Genomic DNA, 14,974 nt, shown 5'->3' on the forward strand with positions numbered 1-14,974 from the left:
CACATGAGGATTCAAACCTAGAACCTAGAAGTAAACTAACACACATCCAACCACTAAACAAGCAAGCTCAATCTAACATCAGAACGTGGAAACAAACAAAATTACTCAACCTATGCATTGACCCTACACACATACCCCAAAACTTCTAACCCCAAATTCTAGGGTGTTACATAGCTCGACATTCCCTTATCTCTCCAAACCTGTTCCAGGGCCTCTTGCCCAAATCACAAAACACAAAGGTGAGTACTCACAATCTTATGGTATGCCATTATATACAACGGTTTTAGAAGACTTATAGTGTAAAAACATTTACTTTAAACATAGAGCTCACGGGTCATGAGAAGCTCACAAAACACAGGTCATAATTAGCTCATAATATAGAGCTCACATATCTTTGCTCATAAAAATACATATATAATTACAATCATAAAATAGGAATATAGAGAAGACTTACTCTTAGAAATTAGGATAAAACCTTAATCTCCTCATTAACACTATGGTTCGTACATATATGCGGAGATCCCTAAACACTCACTAATTTGCTAGAAACTTTTAAACAAGCTTCTCTTTTCTCTTGTCTTTGCTTGTAAATGGTTCTATTAGGTTCTCAATTTCACAAACATACACAAGTCACTAACAAACAAAGCACATTAAAACTCATACATAACCACAAGCGATCCTAGGTTCACACATGCTAGTCTTTTAGAGAACCTAATTTCCTTTGTTGTGAACCTTTCTTAATTACTTCTAAACGTCAGCACAATAGAGAAACAAAGTTTTACCTTAAACCCTAAGAGCTAAGTTTTGGGTTCTTATTTTCGTGGAAACTTGTCAACAAGAGAGAGAAGTAATGATAAAGAATTTAGAAAGAGTTTTTATCATTTAAAAGAATACGAAATTTCAATTAAAATAGCTTAATTTATAGGCATTAGGTGTTTTGATGTTCTTAGGATACCCTAGTCATAGTAGAAGTAGGAAAGAGTTACATGCATGAATGGTGTTGTGAAGAGGAAAATAAGTTGACTTCCTAATTTTGGTATAATTGTCCTTTAGCTACTTCTATTTCTAACTCTCAACCCAAAACAGTGATCACAACTTGCTTGGTCCACTAGTGACCTTAGTTCGCTAGGCCCAAACCAATGATTGCAACTCGCCAAGCCCACTACCTATCTTAGCTCGCCAGCGCATTGGCGAACACCAACTCGCCAGGCATAAACTTTTAGGCCTTACTTTGGGACGTTATATCTTATTTTTGAAAAAAAAATTTAAAACTCTGATTTTTTTTCTCAATTTTATTTTTCGCTACATTTTCCAAACCCAATTTTCCAAGAATTCCAACTATATCCGACTCTGCCCAAACAGTTAATAAGGTAACCAATTACTCAATTTATAATATAAGTCAATTCACATTTCATAATTTGCAATTAATCAATCCATTCATCAATTCATCATACAACATAACACATTTCAACCCAATTCAATGTTAATTTCATATAATCAAGTTACACTATTTTCCATTCTTTTCAATTTAGTTCTCTCTACAATAATCAATCTCGAATATAGCATTTCAAAATCAATTAATTAATTTCAACTTACCATTATATTATACCATACAAAGCATAGTAAATATGCAACAATTATGATGTTTCAAATTAATTACATAATATTAAATTCCATTTCAAATCTCAATTAATTACAAAGTCACACATATTTTATAATTTATTCAATTTAGTCTATAAAACCGGGACTAGCATAACTTTCAATTTAAATCTCCAAATTAAAATTTGATTCCACTATTATTCATTTGGGACCTCCTATTTCTTATTTCCACAATCAATTTTACATTTCTTTCAGTTTCATTCCTAATGTACGAAACTATCAATTAGGCTTTACAATTTAGTCATTTTTCACTTCTAAGCTTAAAATCTATCAATTTAACACCTAAAACTTCAAGAAATCAACAATGCAAACTTCTTAAAACTTTAAAAAATTTAAAAATTGGTACATGAGCTAGCTAAATCAAGCTCTCATGACCTCAAATCTATCAAAATTAAAGGAAAATGGCTAGGGACTTACTTGAATTTAAGGATAAAAGCTTGAAACCCTTTAATAATGGTGTGGGGCTCATTTTTCTTTCTCACATTCGATTGAAGGTGGAATTATCTTTCCATCCACCGAATTTGGTCATTTATAGTAGGAATCTCAGGTTAATTAAGTAATCTTAGTTTAATTAAACAAAGTTTATTTTAATCATGTTTATGACTATATAACTTTACCGTCAACCAACTCATGATTATGCATAGCCAAATTGTTATTTTAGACCTTTGATTAATTGAAATTTAAGTCCCCAAGACATTTCCTAATTAAAAATCTATAGTGATTGGACTTTACAATTTAGTCTTTGAGCCCTAATTAATCACAATTTCGACTAAATTGACTATCCAAAATTCAATTCATATAAATAATAACTCTGTAAATATTTTTATTTAATATTAGCGAACTCAATTTATGAAAATAGGGTCCCGAAACCGTATTTTTTACACCAATGGAAACCAAGTCATTAGAATAGGTGCCACTAGAGTACTTGCTTGATTTGTATGGAATCTTTATTTTAGAAAAACATTTATTTTTGGAGATCTTAAAACTTAATCGTATTATTTATGAACATTTGAAAACATATATGGATTTTTTTGAATCATAAAATAAGTATTTATGACTCTTTTGGATTAAAACAAGATTGTTCAATTGAGTGAATCAAGGGCTTTCACCAGTGATCAAACTTTAGAACATTTAATTAAAAACTTAGAAATCATATTCAAACCTTTTGAAGGATTTAAAATCAATTTAAAATTATGTAGAAATAATTTTCGGGTGGTGGAAGGTGATTAAGGTCACGTATGAGCTTTAGGGAGCTCAAAACAGCCAAAAATAGTGTAGTGGCCTTGTACAAAGGGCTAGGTATTAGTACCAAAACCGTAGGTATCGATACATAGGCCATGTACTATAGCATTTTAGCTACTAACTTGTTCAGTGCAGTACCTATGACTAGAGTATCAGACCTAGGACCCCTAAACTGAAAATTGAGTCAAAATCACTCTAAAATCATGCCCAAACATTACCATATCATTTCAATATGAAAAAAAAAACATTATAAACCAATATTTAATCTCTTTTGGGCATAAGAACTTGACATCAATACATTCAAATTTGAATGACAAATATTTTAGCTAAACAAATTTAAAAAAGAATCTAAAACGTACGATTCACATTACAATTTTTATATTTAATATGAGACTTAGCATGCATGCCACTATCTATTACAAATTACACTTTAACATTTGAAAAACAACCTTAAAGGATCATCAAGTGATGTGATGCTCTCTAATTTTCATAGCGACTTCTCGGTAAGTCCATACCTACACGATTTAAATAACTAATGTGTGAGCTATAAATCTCAGTAAATAATAAGGATAATAAAACTTATCCTAAGTCTTAATTAACAATGAGCCCTTTAAATGAAACATCTTATTAAGTTTGTTTTAAGCTATGTTTGATTGTTTAACTGATTCATTCAAATTTACTAAGTTAAGAGCTCCACCTACAACTTAGTTATGAATTCATATTCAAGTTCCTTATGGGAGGTTTGTATCATTTTAGAACTTATTTAACAATCCTTAAGTCTTTGACCAATGCCATTTCCATGTATTTCAAGGTTCCGATTATGGACAATTGTTCTAAATGTCTTTCTTCATTCCATTCTCAATTTCTTCCTTTATGACTTTCATAATCCAATTCTCACCTTAATAACACTTAAGGCTTTTATTTAAACTATGTTTATTAGGATATATTATTATGTCATAGTTTTAGTGGCTTATTTGTAGTAAGTTCTTTATAGTTGATATAGCTTTTTAATACTTAGTACTTATTTTCATGGCCAAACTTATTAATCAAATTTTAACTCTTTATGACCTCAGTAAGCTTAAAGACAAAGGTCAAATACATGTGACTAATCGATTAACATACCACAGTAACAATAACATGTCATAGCGTTAATGTCCGAAGACTAGAACAATACGGTAACAAAACACACCGAAGTGGTATGCCCAAAAGCTAAACCACAGTCGAAACTCCCCTATTGGCATGTCAATCACACCCTAGCTAACTCACTAAGCTACTAGGATTTCATTTTATTAATCTATTTTATCAAAAGTTTCCGTTTTCAGTAATTATCAGTTTCAGTATAGATCTCCATAACTCATGCCACTATATCAAAATTTACTAACAATTTCATTTCACATTTTCTGTCAATATCCATTTCAATTATAAACATGACTTCTAGTCTTTTGAAGTATTTTGTTTCAATTCATATAGTTGGTAGACAATCATTTGCTAACTCCACATATAGGCACTAAAGTGTCATTCCATATACATTTCGATACAAATTTCCAGTGGTTAGTGTTCTTATCATATTATGATCATTTCAATGTTTTAAACTTGTATAGACTCTTGTTGACATTAAGAAAAATTTTCCACTTTGACATTTTTTACCGTAGTGGCCTTACCCAATCTTTCCATAATGATTACACAATTCATTCATATGCATACATATCCTATTAAGTTATAATTTCTTCCATGGAATCCTTGGTAACATTTTCACACAATTGGATACAAAGCCTCACATTTTGCCATAAAATTTCACACTAATATTAGCACAATTAAACACTTATATATAACATCAATTTCATAATCGCTAAGCCTCCTAACTTAAGAGAATGATGAGTATCCATGATACTTTAATATATACTCTACATTGCTTAATCAATCTTCCATGATCTCCAATTCGTCCACTTAATCAAGCTTCCATGATCTCCAATTCGTCCTTGATCAAGCTTGGAACTTCATAAAACATTTGCTTATTTCCATAAAACAAAATTACATTAAAAATTAAGATAAATTGCTTTAAAGCTTTCTTTAAATATTTCTTAACAAATATCAAGCTAAAAGAGGTGTAGGAAGCCATTTCTTACCTTATTGTAACTTTCTCACTCTAGCTTCAAATTCTCTCTTTAAGCTTCATAAACCTTAAGTTGAGAATGATGAGATTAATGGTAGAAATGAGTTAAGGAGATTGTTTGTTAAGAGATTTTAACAAAATTTGAAAGTGAAAGGTAAAAGTTTTGAAAGAAAGTGAAATAATCAACAAGGAAATGGAGAGGAAAAACGGTAGCCATGGGGTCATGTGGCTGGCTGGAGAAGAAGAAAAAACCAAGTGGCTAAATGGTGTTCATCCCACTTTGAAAAATATCCACAAATGGGCTCAAAGCCCTAGCCCATTTTTTGTTTAATTTTATCAAATTGTGACCTATTCTAACGATCCAAAATAAATTCACTTATTAAATATCAAATTTAAATATTACTTTCATCATAAAAATCTCAAAAAAATTAACCAAATTACCATTTTACACCTTTTTCTATTTTTTTACATTTTTTTTAAATTTGATACTTATGCCAATTTGAGTTCATAATTCATCATAAATCTTTATTATAATCCCATGAGTGATAAAACCTTAATATAATCCCATGGGTGATAAAAATGGCACGTTGACTCTTTCCCCGCTAAAAATGAAAAAAATTTACAATTTAATCTTTATACCATTCAATGTTTCAATATAGTCCCAAATGTGATTTTCATCACACCGAATCACACTTTAATCCATTTCATGCAAAATAATCCATAATAATAAATATTTTCCATATTCGGATAATTTTGCACATTAGTACTCGTACTTTTCAATGATGAAACATGGAAGATTATAAGCAAGCCAACCATAAGCAAAGCTTTAGCATGTTATCCACAAAACAAAACTATCGATACTTGTAATTGATATATCACTGCTGGTTCTGCTGTCTTTGCTGTGCAAAATTGGGGTTATTTTGAAGAGCTGCCATATTAGATTGTAAATTCTGGGCGGTGCCCATATTACCGAATGCAGCTTGTGAACCATGCTGCTGCTGTGACTGCTGTTGCTGCTGCTGTGGCTGTGGCTGCATGGCCATAAGGCCTCCTGGATTGGATCCCATATTAAACACTGCATACAAAAGAGCCCGAAATAAAATTTTTTTAAGTCTGAACTCACATCAAACTCAAAGCTCTAAAGGCTATATAGTTGCATGCACAATGCGCTTTCAGTTTCTCCAAATTTTGGTTTTGTTGGGTTGAGGCAGAAATTGGAAGTCAAAAGAGGGAAGAAGCAACTGAGCACCACTAGATATAGAAATCAATACATGTATATGTATATGTATATGCATGCATGAAAGAATGTCAAGACCATTATTCATACTTTGGTCACTTAAGATTTGAGATGCATGAGTCCGCTGAGGATTGCTACCAGGTACAAACTGCAGAAAGAATTGAACTGAATGAGTTAGGTTACACTTAGAAGTTATGACAAAGGGAAAAAAAGAAAACTGAATGTAGTATATCAATAAGGACAAGTATACAAATGCAGTATATACAAACACCAATTACATATACAGCTTTAGGGACAATGGTTAATATGTGGCAAACAGCTGCCAGATCTGCAGCAAAATTGTGTTTGACCAATCCAAACTACATAAAGCCTTGAACAAGAAGTGATAATTTCTAGCAGGATGAAAGGGAACAGAACTGAGAGCCAGGAAACAGGATTTGACAAACAGCACTATCCTAATCCCGCATCTATGGCCAAACCATGCTCCCCCAGACCACCTTGCTCTTATTTTTATGCTTATTTAACTAACCTCTCTAGTTTCTTAGATAAGAATTAACAGATGCCAAGAGCCAAAATGCTTAGAAACCAAGCCAAAAAGATAAAATAGGAAAACAGATATTACTTGCCAATCCTATACAAAGGAGAGGCAAAGACATCAAAGGCTTAGCTACCAGCTCTTTTTAGTCTCAATCTAGCTGAAACTCTATGACACAACTAGTTTTGATTGAAACAGATCTATGGGTAAAACCAATGATTCAGTTCATCACAAGTGAAAAAGTTCAAAGGTTTTTAAATCTGCACCAGATATGCCTAGATAATTAAGGAAATAGTAACCATCCCTATGGATTTGTATAAATCTCTAAGACCAAGGAATCATGTTCCTGTAAGAATTTTAGAGAAGAAAACCACACAACAAAAGATTGTATACATCACCCACTCACAACCACATGAAACTGAAATTTTACAAGCTTTTGATATTTACACAAAGTGAACCTTAGAAATAAAGACAGCTCCACAATTCATGAAGAACATGAAAGCTTAGAAAGTCTTTTTTTTCTTTTTAAATGACATTTATAATACAGACAAGATAAATTTCACAATATGCATGATTTAGATGAAGAGAAGTCTGACTAAGAAAAAGAAACTCAGCAAAAGCATTAGCAACTAACCTGCATCCTTGGTAGTAGTGACTGAGATGACATAGTTGCGGACATGTTTGGAATCTAAATCAAAACATTTAAAATACAAATTTAAACCATGAAAGATATAACTTCAATATAAAGGAGGCAAATCAACATATGTGTAATAAAAGCGCTTGTAATATATGGATGAGAACTGCTGAATTTGACATGCAAAGCTGTGAAACAGAAATTTCATTCACATTTCATAATCTTTAAGAAATGTTTCATTTCATCCTTCTGACCTAAATCTTCATATGCACAACCATGTTACATTCTTACATCCTTTATCAGTCAAAACTAAAATCTTTATCAAATTTGACACATTGATGCCATGTGTATGTCCATGTGGATAAATCCACCAAAACAACGAATGATGCGCATTTCCTCATTGTATAATTGTATCTAATTTACCTTACTATAATAGCATATATTTTCCTATTTGATCACTTCTTCACCACATCGTCACAAAGCATTAAGTTGTACAAAGGAATATTATATCATGATATACTCCAGCATTAAGCTCTACAACAGGAAAATCAAAATAGCTGGCATCAAAATTTGAAAACCTTATGAAAACCAAATGAACATTAACCAACCAACCGTGCCACTCATTTCCTTCCATCATCTTTTACCAATGAGCAAAAAAAAATCCAACTAAAGGAAGCCCTTTTCTTTTGTCTGAGGCAAGTCATATTTGCTCCCTCCCTCATAACCAAGAGCCTATCTTGAATCAATACTGCAAAAGGCATTTCCAATCCTAGAAACTATAAGTTCAATAACTATGGAGGAAGCACTCTCTTAAAGAACATCAATAATTCCAGGATGAATAAAAACATAATTAAATAGACAATTTAGTGTTAATAAATAAAAGCACCTATAATGAACAAACTAACAGAAAGTTATTTGAATTTCTGCTTAAACTCCCTAATGTTAGAAGGTGGACACATTTCCTAAGTTGAGAAGCATGAGTAAAGGTACCATCAATCTGGTATATCTTTCATTAGAATACAAAAATCTAATTCAATGAATGACCTTATCCAATGATAAGTTTTATTTTAAGGAGAAAAAAGAACATCATATATAATGTTTTGAAAGAACAAATGCAAGAACACAGAGCATAAAACAGATTGAAGAGTTATATAGCTAACCATCTGAGTACTTGGTGTCCCCTGAGCAGCATTGAACAATGCAGTATTTGCTGCACTGGAGAATTGGCCTAAATGACGACTCAACTGATTTCCTTGATTGAGTTGGCTTTGCCCTATGCCATGCTGCACATGTCCTGGAGGAAGCTGCCTACCCTGAAATTGCTGATGGCCCAAGGGTTGAGAAAACTGCATCTGACCATGTAACTGGTGGAAAGAGATTTTGGTTTCAGTTAAACCAATAGTATAAAGAAAAGGTTTATTTTAGAAGGGTAAAACATGCCTCCTCAAGAATAAATTGTCCCAAGTTAGATCCAAAAGAAGGAAGAGATAAAACCACTCATTTGAAGGCTCACTTCACATACCTGCATCAACACACCACCACCCCAAGCAACTCCTACCCTCTCCGCTTCAAACAGAAAAAATAAATTGAAAAGGACTACAAGCCTAAAAAAAGTTCAATGGTTCCTATAAATTCAGTAAACAAAAGGGAGGAAAACCAAGATCTTCATATTTTGTTTCACAATAAAAACGTGACTGATGCTTTTAGTTCCATATATTTTGCTCTGCAGCTTTCATACGAAAGTATTCATCTTTCAAGTGTAGCTGATTCACAGAATACCTTCATAGTAATTCACTATTGTAGTTATTTCAGGAGGCGGTTGCAAATCTTGTAAAATTTTCTCTGTGCAGTGGAAGTGAGTAATAGCTAACAATCACTTAACATGTATACAAGTTTGAATGAGAACTGTAAAATATAACAAACATCCACCCACTATCATTTTAACTTTGCAGTCTTTGCAAGAAGCACTTTTTAAAATTTTGTTCTCAGATCTGCTGTATAAAACTCAACCTGAAATCAAAACCCAAACAGTCGTACTAAAACTTCTGGTTTATTTTAAGCTACCCAAGTGCAGGCAAGCGGCTCCAAAGACTCACAGAACAAACCCATTTCCTGAACTCTAAATACTTAAATTTACTAGGTTATGGCAATAATGATATTCAAAAGCACAACTTAGGGTGGGTTTGGATGGGCGATTGGGTGTGGTGCGGTGCGTTTAGCTTACTTTTTGTCTCACGCTATAGTATCGCTACAGTATCTAATCTCACCGCCACCGCTGTTTTTACACTAACCGCAGGTAAACGCACCGCCCATCCAAACTCACCCTTAGACCCATAACTGGAATGCGGTTTTTCAGGCACTGATATATATGAAGCATGCATTTGTAATTCATACGAAATTTCAGATAAAACAAGAAGTAAAGGAAAAAAAGTCATAAGAAAGTTACCGACTGAAACTTTTGCTGAGTCTGACCCTGCAGATCATGAAGCGGCAGCTGATTCTGTACCAAAGAAATGATTGTTCATAGTTATAATACAACTGAATGGCTAAGAAACATACGAAGCTATTCTATGCTTCAACAAAACAAACATAAAAAACTTATTCAAATTTGCTTAGAATCATAAGATTCAGCAAAATTAACTGTCCTTTACCTCATGATAGTCAACCAAGAGTCATAGTTACTATGTAAAATCAAAGCATGCACTTACATGCATATGTACATATAGATGTCGATATGTCACGAGTTACTCTTATGGCCTCACAGAAACTTTAAAAGCACAAAAAATAAGCAAAATTTATACCTGTCCCAGTCCATGCATTGTAGACTGCCTAAACTGTTGCTGAGCAAGGAGTTGCTGCTGATGCTGAGGCAATTGCATCATTTTTTGCCTTTGCTGCTGCTGCTGCTGCTGCTGCTGGTGTTGTTGCTGCTGCTGCAGTTGCTGCGTTTGTTGCTGAGGAGATGGTGTGTTCATCATAGTCGTTGCGGACCTTGGTGAGTTGGCATATGGGAGTGGAGAAGTTGTGGTGTTATCATAGGAGGTAGCACTAGTAGCAGCAGAAGGAGATGCAGCTGATCTACCGATAAGTTGTGCTCCAGTAGCCTGGCATAAGAAGACTAGAAGAGTAAAGCTATTGCATATAAACTTTGATCTTCAGAAAATAAGACACAACCAGAAATGATACAGAATGCTTTTCATAGGATCAGAATCAACTGATAAGTATAATCCAATTAAAATGATTAAAATAGAATGTGTCTCCCATGAATGACTTAAAAAAGGAGAGGATGAAGAATTTATCAAGAACAGGATCCTGATGTGGCCTTTGCACTAGGCCAATGATCACAATATTGAGGCTATAATGGTTGAATTTTACTCATAATTACGTTATCCTACTCCTAGCACCATTTAAAGAGAATGATGAGAACATATGGAGGCCGCAATCACCTAAGTAACAAAGAGTAGATAGTGTGCTCTAAGAGAGTCCAAAGTTGAGCTCATACAGACTTTGATATGAATGTAGCTCTTTCAGAATCAGATATTCATTTAGATGAAAATAATCACCAAGAGGAGCACAAATAGCCTTTCACCTTATTTGAACAAAACATTCAGAATTACTTGCATGTAGGTTTAGGAAAAGACTGATTAAGGGGAAGTCAATGACTAACCTGTAACAAAGACCCCTGACTGCCAATGTTGTTTGACATAAGAGGAGTGTTCTTCATGTACATGCCTGTAAGCGAATTTGAAGTATGCTACTAAACCGCACAAGAAACTTTCCAGGATTGAAATAGAATAAAAAACTATAATAGTTGTACGAAAATTACCAGATGGATCAGCAAAAGATTGCACTCCATCAGCTGCAGGCATAATGTCCACCAGATGAAGTGGAAGCGAAGGTGTGATCAGCTTCTGATCTGCAGGTAGACGCAGACCTGCATACAAAGACCAATCAATAATTGGATGATAAGCATGCTAAGATCAAAGTACTAGGCCTTTCTCTAGAACATAAATAGACAAACCAAATCTTAGATGCTAATTCTAAAGAGATTCATCTACAGGTCCATTAAACTTCAATTAACCATAGAAATCAATGCAGAAACTTTCATCTACCATTCCATTAAAATTCAATTACTTCAACTACTGTATCAATTGACTGATGTTGATTATCTATGACCAAAGGGCATTCTTATAAAACAATACAAGGAAAACTATAATAGATTTTCTAAATTTAAACCTATTTTCAATGAGGGGAAAAAAATAAAACAACAACCATTGCATATGGCCCACCAAACTATCAGTTGAAAACTATTAGTAGCCTGCAGTTACAAAATCTAGAAAGATATCTCGTTACATCTCATGGTCTAAATATAGTTGCTACACTAACTGCTAAAGACTATCACCTTCGCCAAAATTAACAGCAGTACGGAGTAAGTTCTCTTGTTCTTGAATTTTAGCAGCCTGCCCCTTGTCTAGAGTAGGAAGAATGGCTGGCCCTTGGCGAGAGAAAAAACAATATGCTTTGCGGGTATCAGCTAATACTTTCTCAGCACTTTCACATGCAGCCGCAATCATATCAATTCTAGCCTGTAAAACTATAAAAATCACACACCTGAAAATAAGCAGATTCGACCAGAAAAACAATGATTGTGTGACACTAGCTCACCTTTAGCTTATCAATTTGTGAAGGTATCGGCAGATTTTGCATTCCTAGAAGCAACTGCTCTCGCTTCAAATTATCCTCCACTTCCATCTCTGGCAGTAGCTTCGAGGATAACATAACCGGTAATACTACACAGCCAATGAACCGGATTTAATTACTCAGTAATTACAATGAATAAAGATAAGTATTATTGCCAATCCAAATTATCTCAATCAGCATTTTAAGGGGAAATAAAACAGCTAATAAACTTGAAGCGTAAAGAGAAAAAAAAAAAAAGCATACTCGGAGCATTGTCAGCATTAACATTTTTGGGATGAACAACAAAAGCCTTTGAAACCTTTTTTATTTCATCCACAATGTTGAAAAGTTCGAGATTCACCATTGAGTATTGACCCAAAATATCCTGCCTGTTTTACGAACAAACAAAAAAGAAAAGCCCTAAATATATAATATGAAAATCTGAAGATTAAAGGTTATAAAAGAAAGAAAGAGAAGAGAGGGGACCATTTGGGGGTGGTATTTGTGCGAGAATAGGCGTCGAAGTCTTCGAGGATGCGAGTTATGGCCTTGAAGAGGGAAATGGCTCTGGTCTTTACAGATTCCAAATTGAGCTGTTGTTGAAGCGCCTGGTTCAGCCTCTCCGCCCCTACCACTGCCTGATTCTGCTGCTGTGGCTGCGATGCCGGCTGCGATGGGTCCTGAATCATTCCCTCCATTTTAGTTTAGCTAATCTTTCTGTCTTCTTCAAGATTACAAACAGCTGCAGACACTGTTCGTCTTGTTTGGGGATGGTTAATAAATGGGAAATTTTTAGGATAAACTACCAAGTTAGAGGGGTGAATTTGTTAATCGACTTCTATGAAATAGAATAGAAGTCCATGTCCAACATAAATTAAAATTTTCCCACTAAATACTTCGACTGAAATTGTCTGCAAAAAAGGTTGGAAATTCCAGCTGTCCATGGGCCGGGCCGGGTTCGGGCGGGCCCAAAAATTTTCGGCCCGACTCTTAGGCCGGGCCGAAAAATTTTCGGCCCGACTCTTAGGCTCAGGCCGCCCGCCCAAATATGGGCCTAAAATTTTGCCCAGCCCTACCGAAAAAAAGTAAGCTGAGCCCGGCCCGGCCCGCCCGATTTTTAATAAACACAAAAAATATTTTAAAAATAAAATATTTTTAAAGTATTTTAAAATTAAAAATAAAATAAAAATATATATTTATTATATTAGTAGGCCCTGCTAAAAAGTTGAGTTTGAGGCAGCCCATTTTTAAATGGGCCTCGTTTTTTGCCCAAGCCCATATTTCGGCCTATATTTTTACCCGAACCCTCCCATATTTCGGGCGGGCCGTCGGGCCGAGCCGAGCCGCCCGGCCCATGGACAGGTCTAGTTGGAATGCAATAAACTCATCTTAAAATCTGGATAACTACATATATAATAAATGTTTTGCAATTTAAGCTTTCAACATTATATAGTTTAGTCATTTTAACCACTTCTATTAAAATCACAAATACTAAATTGAGGGAATAGTTAAAAATAGATATAACAATAAATTTAGTTCTCAAATTTTATATATTATCTTAATTTAGTTATAATTTTAAAAAATAATTATTAAAATTTACAACAATTTAATTATAATTCTAAAAATTCAAAGAAATATATAAAAATATCTAAATATTTTCAAATATATCTAAATAATTTTAAAAAATATATAAAAATAAATAAATATTTTCAAAAAATTATAATAATAAATTTAAATTTTATATTAATATTAAATAAAATAAAAATCGTCCATCCAATCCCCCTCGCTATCCTTCCCCACATATCCTCCATTCACCACTGTTCTCCTTCTCTTCACCATACCTTTCTCTATAAGCATACACAAAATGGCAAAACTAGTGGCTACCTTTGTCGTTGTCCTCATAAGGGTGCTCTTTTCTTTCATGCAAAACTTGGGCTTGGAAAAAGAGGGCTTGGAAAAAGAGATGATTTATTCCATTTTCAAAGCTTTTCTTCTGCTTTCTGTTATTGGGTTTGTTCTTCAGTTCATATTTAACCAAGACAACATGATGGGGAATAAAAGTTTGAGATAGAAGAAATTTGAAGATGAGGATAAAAGGAAGAGAGAAACAAATTTCAGAGAGCTTCAAGAACAAGAACATGTTGTGTATTTCTTAACTGCATCCCCTTATTCAGATTGGCCATTAAAAAGGTGAGTAACAACAATGAATGGACAACCTGGCACATGCCTAAAACATACCGTTTCAATTAAGACTATTTACCCAAAACGACTCGTTTTACGTACTAATTTAATTCCCCCTTACACATATTGTTTCATTAAAATCTTCAACACAAAATACAACGTTTCGATATAGTAACTAAAATTAATAGAAATGCAAAATAGTTTACCGTTATTTTTAATTATTCCATATTAAATAGTCCCCTCTCGAATACAATCCTTGTCCTCAAGGATCAAACAGTGGATATTGTTGCTGAAACTCGATCCAACGTTCCCAAGTTAAGTCTTCAAGAAAGGTATTGTCCCATTCGACTAACACCTCTATTGTTGTCTAATTTCCCCTTCTTACCATTCTTCTATCCAGTATTTAAACTGGTGTCTTGACAAAAGTGTCATCAGAGTGATACGATCTGCCTCAGTGTTGAGTCGAGTCGTATTTGAGTTGCCTGATCGTCGACAAGGAAGTTTCGTTTGATTTCGAAAATGGATGAATTTTGGTTAAGTATGGAATTGTTTGTTGGAATAAGTTCAAGGTGGTTAAAAGATAGATGGATTTTAGATGGAATAACTTTGGATGGGCTCAGTTTAACAAAGAAGTAGGATAGAAAAAGTAAGTGATGGAGATGAATAATAGAACTTAAACATCAAGAAAGATTC

At 33.8% G+C, this 14,974-nt stretch overlaps 1 protein-coding gene across 2 annotated transcripts; it reads right to left on the reverse strand.

The window, feature by feature from the left end:
• Window positions 1-5,617: 5,617 nt before the first annotated feature.
• On the reverse strand, window positions 5,618-12,972 carry LOC105773405 (mediator of RNA polymerase II transcription subunit 8). 2 transcript variants are annotated; one of them, XM_012595275.2, is made up of 12 exons: window positions 12,587-12,970; window positions 12,365-12,489; window positions 12,086-12,210; window positions 11,823-12,006; window positions 11,247-11,354; window positions 11,088-11,152; window positions 10,222-10,524; window positions 9,867-9,920; window positions 8,581-8,784; window positions 7,421-7,474; window positions 6,342-6,399; window positions 5,618-6,089 (listed from the first exon to the last, which is right to left on the reverse strand). In XM_012595275.2, exons 1-12 carry the CDS (start codon window positions 12,796-12,798, stop codon window positions 5,890-5,892), a joined length of 1,692 nt encoding a protein of 563 aa, XP_012450729.1. In that variant the 5' UTR covers window positions 12,799-12,970; the 3' UTR covers window positions 5,618-5,889. The 2 variants fall into 2 exon arrangements, 1 of the variants encoding a protein (XP_012450729.1); XR_008196935.1 differs by lacking the exon at window positions 5,618-6,089 and adding an exon at window positions 7,844-8,168 and having other exon boundaries at window positions 12,587-12,972.
• Between the last annotated feature and the right edge of the window lie 2,002 nt (window positions 12,973-14,974).

This window comes from Gossypium raimondii, chromosome 6 (genome assembly GCF_025698545.1).
Source record: "Gossypium raimondii isolate GPD5lz chromosome 6, ASM2569854v1, whole genome shotgun sequence".
Classification (NCBI taxonomy): Eukaryota; Viridiplantae; Streptophyta; class Magnoliopsida; order Malvales; family Malvaceae; genus Gossypium; species Gossypium raimondii.

Coding starts and splice junctions, on each gene's coding strand:
- LOC105773405 (XM_012595275.2), bottom strand. CDS start 12,798: ATGGAGGGAATGATTCAGGACCCATCGCAGCCGGCATCGCAGCCACAG. Junction 12,007..12,085: donor CACAAATTGATAAGCTAAAG/GTGAGCTAGTGT, acceptor ATAGTTTTACAG/GCTAGAATTGATATGATTGC. Junction 9,921..10,221: donor CAATGCATGGACTGGGACAG/GTATAAATTTTG, acceptor TCTTTGGTACAG/AATCAGCTGCCGCTTCATGA.